This window comes from Gadus chalcogrammus, chromosome 7, assembly GCF_026213295.1.
Source record: "Gadus chalcogrammus isolate NIFS_2021 chromosome 7, NIFS_Gcha_1.0, whole genome shotgun sequence".
Classification (NCBI taxonomy): domain Eukaryota; kingdom Metazoa; phylum Chordata; class Actinopteri; order Gadiformes; family Gadidae; genus Gadus; species Gadus chalcogrammus.
The window spans coordinates 4,535,652-4,548,400 of record NC_079418.1 but is presented as its reverse complement, the minus strand read 5'-3'; the positions used below and the strand labels follow the sequence as shown (position 1 = coordinate 4,548,400).

General features: G+C 41.1%; 1 protein-coding gene across 3 annotated transcripts; it reads right to left on the bottom strand.

The window, feature by feature from the left end:
* Positions 1–4,384: 4,384 nt before the first annotated feature.
* Positions 4,385–8,622, bottom strand: LOC130386208 (uncharacterized). 3 transcript variants are annotated; one of them, XR_008896098.1, is made up of 8 exons: positions 8,280–8,622; positions 8,068–8,137; positions 7,852–7,870; positions 7,396–7,629; positions 7,176–7,267; positions 5,250–5,354; positions 4,842–5,035; positions 4,385–4,547 (listed from the first exon to the last, which is right to left on the bottom strand). XR_008896098.1 is itself a non-coding variant. In XM_056595003.1 (2 exons), the coding sequence occupies exons 1-2, from the start codon at positions 8,207–8,209 to the stop codon at positions 7,328–7,330; spliced, it is 660 nt and encodes a 219-aa protein (XP_056450978.1). In that variant the 5' UTR covers positions 8,210–8,622; the 3' UTR covers positions 6,768–7,327. The 3 variants fall into 3 exon arrangements, 1 of the variants encoding a protein (XP_056450978.1); XR_008896097.1 differs by having other exon boundaries at positions 7,852–8,137; XM_056595003.1 differs by lacking the exons at positions 4,385–4,547; positions 4,842–5,035; positions 5,250–5,354 and having other exon boundaries at positions 6,768–7,629; positions 7,852–8,622.
* Positions 8,623–12,749: the final 4,127 nt, after the last annotated feature.

The window sequence follows — 12,749 nt, the reverse complement described above, 5'->3', positions numbered from 1 at the left end:
ATAACTACCTCGGCGTTACTGTACACCTCATCGATGCCAGCTGGGAATTTATCTCCTTTGCTCTAGGTAGGCTACGTTATGTAATTTTAACAGTGTTGGGCAAGCTACTTGGAAATTGTACTGAGCTAAGCTATCAGTTACTCTACCATAAACAAAGCTTCACTACACAAAAGCTACCACCCAGTCAAATGTAGGCGAACAAGCTAAGTTACACAGCAAAAGTAGTTCAATTTCAACATACATGTTTAAGTTGAACCAAATTCTCAAAATTCCAAAGATAGGCCTACAAGTTCAAGTATGTTGCAGGGATATTCTCTATACTACAAATGGCTGCACTGTGTTTAGCCACAAAAATACCCCAGAAATAGTGGCCAAGCTACTTCTTTACCATTGGAGACAGTTTTCAACACATTTCATTCAGTCCTTCTAGTTGCAGAGTTCGCACGTGCTAGGCTAGCGCAAGTCAACGGGCAATGCTAGCCTGCTAATAAAACAGTTGCCCACTCCACAGTACACCCGAAGTAAATCAATTATAACGGCAGAAGTGAAAAGACTGAAAAGTTACTTGGGTAACACTTTATTTTGATAGTCCACTGTTGACACTCAACAAGCTATCAGTAGATATGCAGTTGCATGTCAACAGTGAATGAGTTGACATTCAACCAAACTATCTCAACTGATAAGCAACATGTATTCAACTAACTGTAAGTTAACTATAAGTTGCACTATTAGTAGATGTTTAGTTGATATTCAACGAAGCTCTTTCAACAGATAAGCAACATGGATTCAACTAACTGTTAGTCAACTATAAGTTGCGCTATTAGTAGATTTTTTATTGATATTCAGCAGTGCTCTTTCAACAGATAAGAAACATGCATTCAACTGTCAGTTAACTACAAGTTGCACCATTACTATATGTTTAGTTGATATTCAACAGTGAGTTAGTTGATACACAAAAAAACTGCCAACAAATATGTAACATGCATTCGACTAACTGTTAGTTGGCTATAATATCATTTTATTTTGTTAACATTTTTTACAAAAACTGTCTGAAACAGACATTAAAATGGTCTTCATCAATATTCAACTAACTATCTGTTGAGTGTCAACTTCTAGTAAGATGACTATCAACTGCTGTTATTAATCAATACTCAACTTACTCAACTTAGTATTGATCAACTGCCCCCCCCCACTCACAAGGTACACATCTCATCTAATGAATCATCTAATGAACAGTCAACCTCTGTTGATCATAGGTTCATTTTAAAATAAAGATAAGAATATTCTGTTGATTTCATATGACTGTCAACAAACTATCAGCCAATATTAAACTAAGCATTAGTAGACAGGTCTTCGGACTATCAAATTAAAGTGAAAACAGTTTAGTTTCTACAAACTATTAACAGAGCAAAACAGAGAAAATAGTTGACTATCTGTTGATGATCAACAAACTATCAGCCGATATTCAACTAAGCATTATTAGACAGGTTTTCGGACTATCAAATTAAAGTGAAAACAGTTTAGTGTCTACAAGCTATTAACAGAGCAAAATAGAGAAAATAGTTGACTATCTGTTGATGATCAACAAACTATCAGTCGATATTCAACTAAGCATTAGTAGACAGGTCTTCGGACTATCAAATTAAAGTGAAAACAGTTGAGAACAGTAGAGTCTACAGACTAGTAACAGTACAAAATAGAAAAAAAGTTTTGCAAAACGAATCAGTAACAATGGATGACCACAAAAGGAAATAAACAAAACATAAGCAGGATATCAGAGACGGAAAACAACTTTATTATTTGAAAATAAATAACTAAACGTAATCAGAACTTGTGGTACAAAGGAGAAGAGGTCAAAGGGCAATGTACATTTATAGTAAGTCAAAAGAACTTCAACCAGGCTTACTTTGAACTTTTTAAAACAAGTAAAAAAATGAAAGGATAAATCCGGTGTAAAATGGATCTGGGATATGTTTAACATGGTAACGAAATGGGATGTTCATTTGGGAGCAAAAAAGTGAATGTAGACGCATTCTTAAAGCTAGGGTGGGCGATTTTGGAGAAAACAGCCGTTGAGATTCCGTCACGTGCTCTCTGGCCCGTCCCTGCCACGCTACCTGCTGTAGCTCCTCCCACCAAATGTCAGTTATGCGCGTTCATGTGAATTCAGTTACATTGATAGGAAGACGAAACACCATGTCCGATTCCGAGGTAATTAAACATTAGTGCTGATAGCTACATAAGTACATATATAGCATCAACATCTTACTCACAGACATACCATGTATGTTATCTTAAAATCATTGCAATTGCGCTGGTAGGCCTAAGAAAGGTAGCTATATCAGCCAAGCAAGATAGCAAACTAATTGCAACTGTAGTTCGTTAGCATAAGCTGCCAGAGCTAGTAACCTGGTCATCAATAATATATACTGACGTTTTGAAGTCATGAATTGTACTACAATAACGCTAATTTGCATTATAAGAGTGTCCAAGAAGAGAGCCAAGCTGGCTCTGGGGACGATTATGTCCCAGGTCCTAGCAGCACAGGACGTGGGATATGTAGGGTCAGTGGACGTCCTGCTGCTAGTGGCAGTCAGCCTAGGGGCAGAGGCAGGGCCAGAGGAAGGGGACGAGGTCGCGGTAGAAGAGGTCCTGACACGATAGGGCAAGAGGACATGGCCCGTGTGGAAGCAATCAGGATTCAACAAATCACAAATGAGCAGGTATGTTTATTTCATGTCATACTTTTAACAAAAAAAATCAGGCGAGCCAATTGTCAGTATAAATGTGTAATAAGTAATTGTACATTTCCTGGCCAGGTTCGAATCAGAAACCTGAACCTAGAAGCTTCCCACCATCTGCTGGAGCCGTGTTTGGAACGGGAACCATCCCTCATCTTTGACCTCCTGGCCATGTCCATCCCTCATCCCACATCTGACCCACAACAGCCTGGTCCCAGTGACCCACAGCAGCCAGCCTGGTGCATTTGCACCAAATGCAAGGAGATGCCTACGGATATAGAGAGGAAATGCTGTGGACAACTCCTGGACTCCTGTGTCTCCATGCTGCCTCACATGGACGCATACATAATGCAGGGGGGGGTTCTGTGGCTGGCCAGGAGGATCTGGAATGATGTCCGTGCTGTGGCTGACCGTCCAGACCCAGGGGAGGACAACAAACAATTTAGGTTTGCCGCCTATAGGCAGTTTGTTGTTTGGCAATACGGGGCACTGGCTCGGGGACACAGGGTCGTCATCCCTAGTTGTTGTGTCTGGAGGATACGGGACAAGTACCCAGACCCACTTGGACAATATGTTGGCTTCCTCACATGGAGACTTTAAGCATCATTAAAAAGTGTTTAAAAAATACATGTTCAATTTCCTGTTATTATGACCCATCTTTTCATTGTTGGTTACAGCAGACATCAAAATAACTATAGCATATCATGATAACAATGCACATTCAGCAGGTGTAATGCTGGATAAAGGATGAGGGCAGGTGCGGTAAAAAGCTTTTTTATTAAATAATAAAACAATAAGATAATAACTCACACACACAGGAACACCCTGGCCTTCGATGACTGCATGCAGCACAAGTGCAAATTCTAAATAAGTATAAAAGCACTACATAACAAAATGCCTTTTTAGCAGAACAATCGTGCAACTGCATTGAAAATATGTCAATTATAAACAAATTGATCATAAAAAACTATATACAAAATCCTATTTTTTTTCATATATTTTGTAAGAACCAAGTGTAAATAATACAAAACTGTGAAGGACATTTAGACCTAATAAATCGAATATTTACAAATATCAAAAATCTAAAAGTGAGCAGCGTAATACTGTTCCAAACAGCCCCCAGCAGCCTACAGTCAGCTCCAGTTTAGTTGGTATGGGACCTCCAATCTCTTCTAGGTCTCTTACTGCATTCCTTGCCCTGTTGAAAGAATAAAGTCACTACTTTTCCTAAGTGTTTAATTTCCCTTTACTTGGGATATGTACTGTATCATGAGTAGATAATATGTCAAACAGGTTTCATTCTATACCTACTCCTCTGTGGAATTGGGTTTGCAACAGGTCCTGGTTGGTGGGAGGTGGGATGCTTGCAAGAACCCCATATTGCCGTGGGTCATTAGGCCTTTTTTTCTGGTCTTTGGCAAACCCTTGTCTGATGTCAGCCGGGCTTCTAGGATAACACTCTGCAGGTCTGCCATGTATCCGTAGTCCTTCTCCACCTTCACTGTTATAGACTCCAAGTCTTTGACTTTTTATTGTAGAGCTTGCAGTACCTGACACAGGATGAAATAATGTCTCAATGTATCAGTCATGCAGCTTAGAATATTGTAAATCTGAAATATATGAAAATGATTGAAAACGTACTCTATTCAGCCATCAGCCTTCCTCTTCACCGGTCTGTGAACATGATGGTTATAGTCCAACGCTGCTAAGAGGGTGCGAGCCTTGTAAACAGGTGGGCTAAAGCTGAATCGCTTGCTGGCATACATCAGTATATGATTATGGAAGGATTCCAGCTCAGCGGTTGACCTTACAGAATAAAAGAAACAGATGATTAAGCTATGACCCCACATCTATACACATATAATAGAACTGTAGTGCTCATTTGAAAGTGGCCATGAATACAGCGTTATAGATTTGCTTGTAAGAGCCATTACCATGAATAGTGTTTATAACACCATGTGCCCAGTATTGTGACAAGTGTAAGACGGTGTATAGCAAGCACCTCAGCCAAGTCAATGGCTTGAGCACTGTATGTCAAATGCCCATAAAGCAGGACTTAGCCACTTACAATAACCTTCTTAGGAAAACATGTTTACTTACCTGAAACTCAGGAACTTCTCCACATTCTTCAGCCAGTGCTCATCCAGCACTATTTCTGACAGTAACTGAAAGGCCTCAGAATCACTCTGGATCCACTCCTTCTCCCTGTCGGCCGATAAGGGGCCATGTTCACAGCAAGATAGTGCCCACTCATGCTCTCCTTGAACATGGTGGAGAAGACCTGTCCACATATCCTACAGTAAAACAGAACTGCATCATTTCTTATTGTGTTGTTTTTTTTACACAATAAATAATACCTATTTTGTCATTATATAAATGCTAGTGCAAGTTTTTAAAATAAATATAAAATAAAATAACCAAAGTCAATTTATCAATAAAAACAAAATGTAAGAAATGGTCAGGAATCGCAAAGTGAAATCCAAAACAGAATTTCAACACAATACTTACACCGAACTGATTAGTGTTCTGTGCAGTCTTACAGCAATACCAGAAATGGTTGCATATCTCCTTACTCCAGGTAAGGAGAATTGAACATCCTTTCCGAAGGCCTGCCTTGACACGTTATGGAAAAGAACATTTAAAGGCCCACTATGCAACTTTTTTAGCCAAAATTACATTAAGTATGCAGGTTGAGAGTTATGCTGATGGTTCTGCATCCATTTCTGGGTCGATTGGTGGGTGTGTCATTTACCCATGTCGCCTCTTCAGTGAAAAAGCGCATATGCAACTTGATCTGTTCGGACCGAGCCAATCCGGATGTGACGCAGCGGAAGTATCCTCGAAAATGTAGTCAGATTGTAGTTTCGAAAATGCTTTACGGCACAGACACACACCCATACATGGCACCGGCTAGATATAAACAGCCAGTTGCGAGGCAATTGTTGCATTCATCATGGATCAATCGACTGATAAGGGACCCAAGAGGCGATAGTCGGTGGAACAAAAGAAGAATGGACCAGAAAAGAGATCAGACATGGGTGAAAGGGGACTATGCAACTTTTTGGCTTGATTTACCTTAATATAACAGGCTAGGAGTCATTGCGATGATTCCATTATACATTTTTGTTCGATTGTTCGTTGTTCAACTCCCCCTTGTGCATCTTGGCGGGAGAAAATGAATATGTTTCTGCCGGCGACCCGCCGCCCACTCTCGCGGGAGTCTCGGGTCTCGCGAAGTAACGAATGCTTTGCGGCACAGACCCCCAAACACGGAACCGGCTCGATATAAACACAAGTAACTAAGGGATTGTTACATTCATCATAGATCAGCCGAGCTAACAAGAGACCGAGAAACCCAATGTCGGAGGAACAGAAGAAGAGAAAAGGGAGACTGACCGACAGAGAGGCCAGACACGAGTAAACGTTGGGCAAGCTTTTCAGGAATAGCGTGAACTGAAAGAAAAAGAAGACTTCAAATCATACTCGGCTCGACTTGGCCGTGTTGCTTTTGAAATTGAAAGTACCCTTGGGTGAACTTTGTCCTCGTGGTATTCTTGATGTTGATAGTCTCTGTACAAATGTGTTTGCTCAACCATTTTGTTGTGAGCCCTGTAAAAATTGTTTTCTCGACCGTTTTGTATGTTTCTAGCTTGCTTCGTTGCAACCATATAAACACCTTTGTTTCCATTGGTGTTTTGCTGTTCGTCTATCTCGTCCCCCAGATACAGACTGAATCCCCGAATCCAGGTTCTTGTTTATTTAGATTATTATGTTGGCCAACACTCTCACACTGATTGTTCTGTTCAACCTAAGATAAAACAATTATAATCTAGGATATAAATTCTCCCCGTCAACTATAAAAAGGATGGCTTTATGTTTATTGCAATACAAATACACCATTTAAAAAATGTATAACCTTGCCTACACTTTATGAACATTTACTTCGGACATGGCTCCACGCATTCGCCGGCTTCTTTGAAAACAAATGCACATGGCTCGCGTAGAAGTGCATGGGGAAGGGTCGTCAACGAGTTGTTACCACAGTGTTGTAAAATATCGACTACGAAGCTGTAGGGGGCGCTGTGTAGAGAAATGTGCGTGCCAAAACCAAGAAAACAGCGAAGAAATTCCCGAAGTTGCATAGTGGGCCTTTAAATAAAGCTCAGACTTTGTCATCAATGTTGATTTGGCAAATTCTCTGGAACCAGGAACCTGATGTAATCACCATCTGTGTGCTAGACACCTGGCTTATAACTGAATGGCAGGAAATGGCAAGACCTTTACAATTCAGTCATTGTGCTCATCATCTCAAAGAAGTTGTTTTAACATAAACAACATGAGTAGAAATCAAGTAGGAAAAACTGTGTTGTTTGACTTAGTATTATAACAATCTATTATCAAGGACCAATAACAGAATCGAAGTCAGGAACTTACTGCATGGATTTTTTTACGCAAGTTCTTTGACCCATGCCAGATGTCAAGGGTGTGTCGAACACCAGAGTCCTTGAACCTGCCTTATGTTGGATCTGCATGGAAGGATGCAAACAGATATATGTTAGACGCAGGCTAAAACATTTTGACAATGATCAATCATGAATTACATAGAGCAATACTTCATCCGTAAAATTATACACATAAATATCTTTGCACTTACTGAAGAGCGCCGAGATCTGTGAATGAGCATCAGTGCAAAACTCTTGTAGGCGAATCTCTTGGTGGAGAGTCTCAAAGGTCCGGATGAAAGCCTCCTTCTCCATGATTACAGAATTCTTCTGGGTCTCCCTCTTATCAATATTGACAATCGATATGATCTCTTTACTGTCGTTGTCCATCGTTGTGTATGTACAGTACTGTGCTGAAAACCCAGGACTATCCATACGACCGTCACCTATGAAAGATGAAAAAAACAAAAAAAAAAAACATTGCAGATATAATAATAATAATAGATAAAAGCCACATTATCTCACTTATCAATGTCAAAGGTGAACATAGTATGAAATTACACATTACACAAAAAGTAAATAAATCAAATGTAGTTGAGCCACATTGTAATCAGCTGTGTGTAGGACTGTAGGAGTAATATTTGTAGGAGAGGGATTTGCAAACTTACCAAGGGCCACTACACTGTCCTTTGATTTCAGCCGGGTAATAATGGCTGACCTCTTGTCATCCCAGTAGTCCTCGATGGCGTCAACGCAGTAGGCGTCCTGGATTTTAAAGAATGTTGTTCTATGTACTATTCCCAAGTTCATGAATTTGAACAGCAGAGCCACCTTCCCGTAGTTGTTCCCAGAGAGGAGGATGTTCGAGGACAACATGAAGTCACCTGCATGCATGCCATATTTTAGAGTGGGCTGGGAGTTCCACCTCCAGACACTGTGACCCTGATGACATATCTGAAAAATTAAAAAAGAGCAACACAGCACAGAACAGTAGCTGTCATTAAATAGATAATAATTAACAAGCATGTGTAAACTATGCCCTCAAAGTGAAATATCTGATCCTACAGTATGTCTTTATTGCTAACCAAGTACTCACCCATTCCACGACAACTGATGTGCCCCTGGAAGTTATTTTCACTTCAAATGGTCTAAGTGCTCCACATTCAGCATCAGTTACTGGGTCCTTTGTGTTGCACTTGGGGATTGGTACGACGAGATACTGAGCCAGCTGTTTAAGACAGCTATGGTAGACAATGGAAGCTGGTTGTCCAATTATATCTTCCTTGCAGAGGACTTGGGTCTTCTCTGGTAGCGGTGGTATCACTTCTGAGGAATTGTGTCCATCATCAATGTCATGAACAGTCTCCTCCAGACCAACAGCTGGTAATGTGTCCAGCCATTTGCTCTTTTGAAGAGCTCCACCAGTCCTGTGATAACAACATATACAAACGCTACAGAGTTTAGGAATAACATTTGCGTATTGAAATGCCTGAACCACAATACAGATACATCAAACATGCAAGTTGCTGGAGCAATTATGCTATTGTTTTTCGTGTTATTTGGGGAATATGCCGTTTTATGTTTTGACTACTGCGTGGATTAATTGTTCATGGGAAGGCATTTAGGTAATCACCTGGCATGGTGTATGTAATTCGTAGCAGCTAACAGTTTTGTACCGTGTCCTAATCATGGGAATTGTTTGCTTTGTATTGAACTGAATTGAATACCTGATATGGCAAATAGACGTAATTGAGTTGCATGTTGTAATTTAGTTGCATCATGTGCTACGGTGAGCAAGAACCAGCAATGAATAAACGGGTCACAACACTCAAAGATATTGATTTATTACATACCGCACACAGAGATAAGGCACGTAATCAATGTCACTGTCATCACTGCATTCGCTGTCTTCCCCCATCATTTCTTCCTCCTCTGAAGATGACCCATCGTCCATCTCCATTTCTGGGTGCCAACTGTCATCTTCTCCACTGTCATCTTCCCAGGTGTTATCGGCCCAGCCAATTCTATGAAGGAGATTTTTTAGAGGGCTACGTTTAAAAAGTGTATTGCATCAATAATACAGGGATTTGATGGAACATACAAGGGAACACTAGAGCCGAGGACACACTTACGTAGAGTTCCGGATGTCATTAAATTCTTCTTCAGTTATGACTTCAATGTCAGTTACCTGTGAAGAAATACTACAAATACAAAAACAATAAAATACAATATTAACATATTGGAGTACTTGAGAAGTCAATAAATGGAGAGGTATTAATGTTGATTAGTTGATACAGAAGTAACTTTTTCCACTGTTCTTTCTTTACCTTGTATCCATACTTTGAAATGTAGCGGCAGGATTGGTGTCCTCTACATCTTGAGCATCCAAGAAGTCATCGGCTCTGAGAATATAAATAGTGTGATAAAATAAAGATCTTTGAAATTAGTTATTAGGCTATATTGTCTTCTATAAAGGTGGAAGCTGAAAATAAATGTACACAATTTCATAATTTGGAAATGTTAATGGAAAACGGTGGTGGGGTAGTGATCACCTGTCTAAGAGGGTCTCTGAATGTATGCTTGAAGCTGGGGGAAGAGGCAGGTTTCTCCTGCGCTTGCATGGTGTGGATGAAGTCAGGGCCGCTGACAGGTTTGGCTGGGCCCGGGACAAAATTCTCTCAATGGGCCCCCCCCCCCCCCCCTGAATCACTGTGTCTTTCTCTCTCTCCCTTCACTCTCCTCCCCTTCTCTCTCACTGGTAGCCTGTTCTTCCTCTATCTCACTGGTAGCCTGTTCTTCCTCTCTCTCATCCTCTTTGGTAGCCTGTTCTTCCTCTCTCTCATCCTGTTTGGTAGCCTGTTCTTCTTCTCTCTCATCCTCTCTAGCCTCTCCTATAAAGGTGAACATATTTCGATAAAAAGGGCTATATCTAAATTAACAGGGGTCAAAATGAACCATTTAAAAAAGAACAAATTGAAAACCCCTTAATTTGACGATTTAACACAGAAAATAATAGACTGATCAACTTGGCTAACTCTATCCCAAAGACTACAAAAGTTTAAAAATCGAAGGTTTTTTTTTTGTTCCCAAAATTGTCAAACGCCGAAACACAACCACAGAATTCCCTTGTGCAGCTCCCAAACACATGACGTCGGGATGACAAGCCCATTTATTACGGATAAACCAAAGTGAAAGTGAAGTTATGGCTTTCAGAATCATACCACAATAAAACTCACGCTATTGTATTCACTTAGAGCTCATTAACTGCACATTTCATCGACCATTTTTCACTTGACCAAGGGGAATCATGTCAAGGGTACTTTTATTTATCGCCAGACCCGCGTTTATGTCCGCTGAACTTCCAGAGAATGTTTGGGGAACAAGGCGGAGCCCATTCATCTGGCGAGTTTCAAGTTAACGGCAATCAGAAACTAAGTTACAGGCTACCCCAAAACGTCACGTTTATAACCCATTCGTTACATCCAACTCTATCTAAATGGCAATTTCACATGTTGCCATGCCACTGGCTTATTTTAAACCATGAGCCGCGTTACACTGGCTGTAATTCAGCTGACTGGGAATGATTCTCAAATCAATTCAGCCTGATTGGAGTGCGCAGCGCGTGCCTGCCTGAAACATTTGATTTGGACATGGGCCTATTTGCGGGGTAATGTGCATATTCTAAGATTCAATTAGATATAGGCGTATGAAACACAGTGTAATAAAGCTGTTGTGGTTATCAAATTATTCAATGCCCCTGTCTGTCTGATATTGATCTCCGTGTGACTTGCTCATGTGGTGCTGCGCTAATATGTTTGACACGCCGCCTGTGCCTGTGTTACTTGACGACGGGGCTGGAAAAAGTTGGCCGTGTCTTACCTGGCTGTGCTGCACAGCTGCCTTTACTGGTACCGGCTGCAGCATCACCTGACTCTTTTCTGAAATATTTATTAATATTTATAAAGAGATCCCCTCAGGCTTTCGGCTTCTTCCTCTCTTTTTCACCTTTCTTTTTTTTTCAGGGCTCCTGACTTGTGCATGTTGAATCAACTCGCGCACTGACCACTAATGGAATGATGTCGTCTTTTTTCTTCTCCAAAGACCAAACCATTTTGGCATAGGGGTGATAGGGGGTTATTGGCCGTTTTTTCAAGGGCAATGAAGGCAAACAATCTAGGAGTCATTAATTGAATGCAAATAAAGAACTTTTCTTCTCTAAATCAACACATTTTGAAGTATACATACAATAATTAATCCCAACTTCATGGGGGTCCAGTTATGGGCCCCCCCCATTCCAGGGCCAGTCCAGGGCCCGGGACAACGTACCCGTTTGTCCCCCCCTGTCGGCGGGCCTGGATGAAGTAGGGGATGTGAGGTTCTCATAACTGCCAAAACAGGTCAAGCACAACAGTGATTGGACAACAAAGAAAAACGTTATCGGAATTAAAAATATATATATTTGTTAAAATAACACAGAAAGCCAGATTACACACAAGGAAACCGTCACTTCAAAGCGATCGCGAAACTGAGCTAGGCTGCTGCTAGCTTGCAACAACGTTATAACAATACATGGAATATCTTATGCTAGACTTCCCTCGCTGTGCTTATCTTGGCAGTTGTGTCAAAGTAGCTTTTACACAAACGTGACTCGGACATTATCCACAGTTGAGTTGAGGCCAAGGCCACGTGTTAGCACAATCTCTGTGTTATTCCGACAGGGTTGGTGTGACCATAACTAACCTATAAAACGGACCGGGAAAATAACCATGGGCCGATGCAAGACATCCTACAGAACCGTATTGAAATGGTTACATTACAGAACCGTAATGTAACGGTTATCATGGCTATGCTTAGTAAAAAACCATACCAGCCGACACTTTACATATTCATCACAATATACCGTGGAGAGATAACACAATTTCTTACCTGTCTATAAGAAATGTAGCCATCTCAGCGTCCGATTTTAAGTTTATCCGGTCACGTAACTCTCTCCATCGCTCATAAGCCACGCCGATGTTTACTCTGGTTTTATTTCGAGCTCTCTCCGCCTCCCTTTTAGTAGCTGTCCTTTCAACAAGTGTCTTCCCTCTTTTTTTATCTGTCTTAGTGGTGTTAGTTGATGGTATCCGGGGAATGGGAAATGTATGGGCCGTTGATGAAGACATGGCTATTCATTTGTTGTCCGCCGTAGTAGTACAACACTGTCAGACTGCTAGGCTCGTGAACGCTCACGCAGGGACGCACCAACGTCGTTGCCAAGGTGACGGACAGTCCCACAGCCAATAAGAACGGAGAATCGGAGCCTCGCTCTGATTGGTCAAAGTGTACATGAGCGGTGGCAATTTTTGGGGCGGCCCAGAGGCAGGGGAGAGCAAAGTTATGAGCAGATATTCTCAGAGCACTTCACCTACATATAGCTGACTGGCTATTAGGACAGTTTTGCCAAATATTACAGTAAAGAAATTACCCACCCTAGCTTTAAGTTGGCTGTTTTTAGCCGATTCTACCAAAACGCTATAAACTTGGAACGATGGGGGCAAGTCTCATGGTAAAAACGAAATTGCTT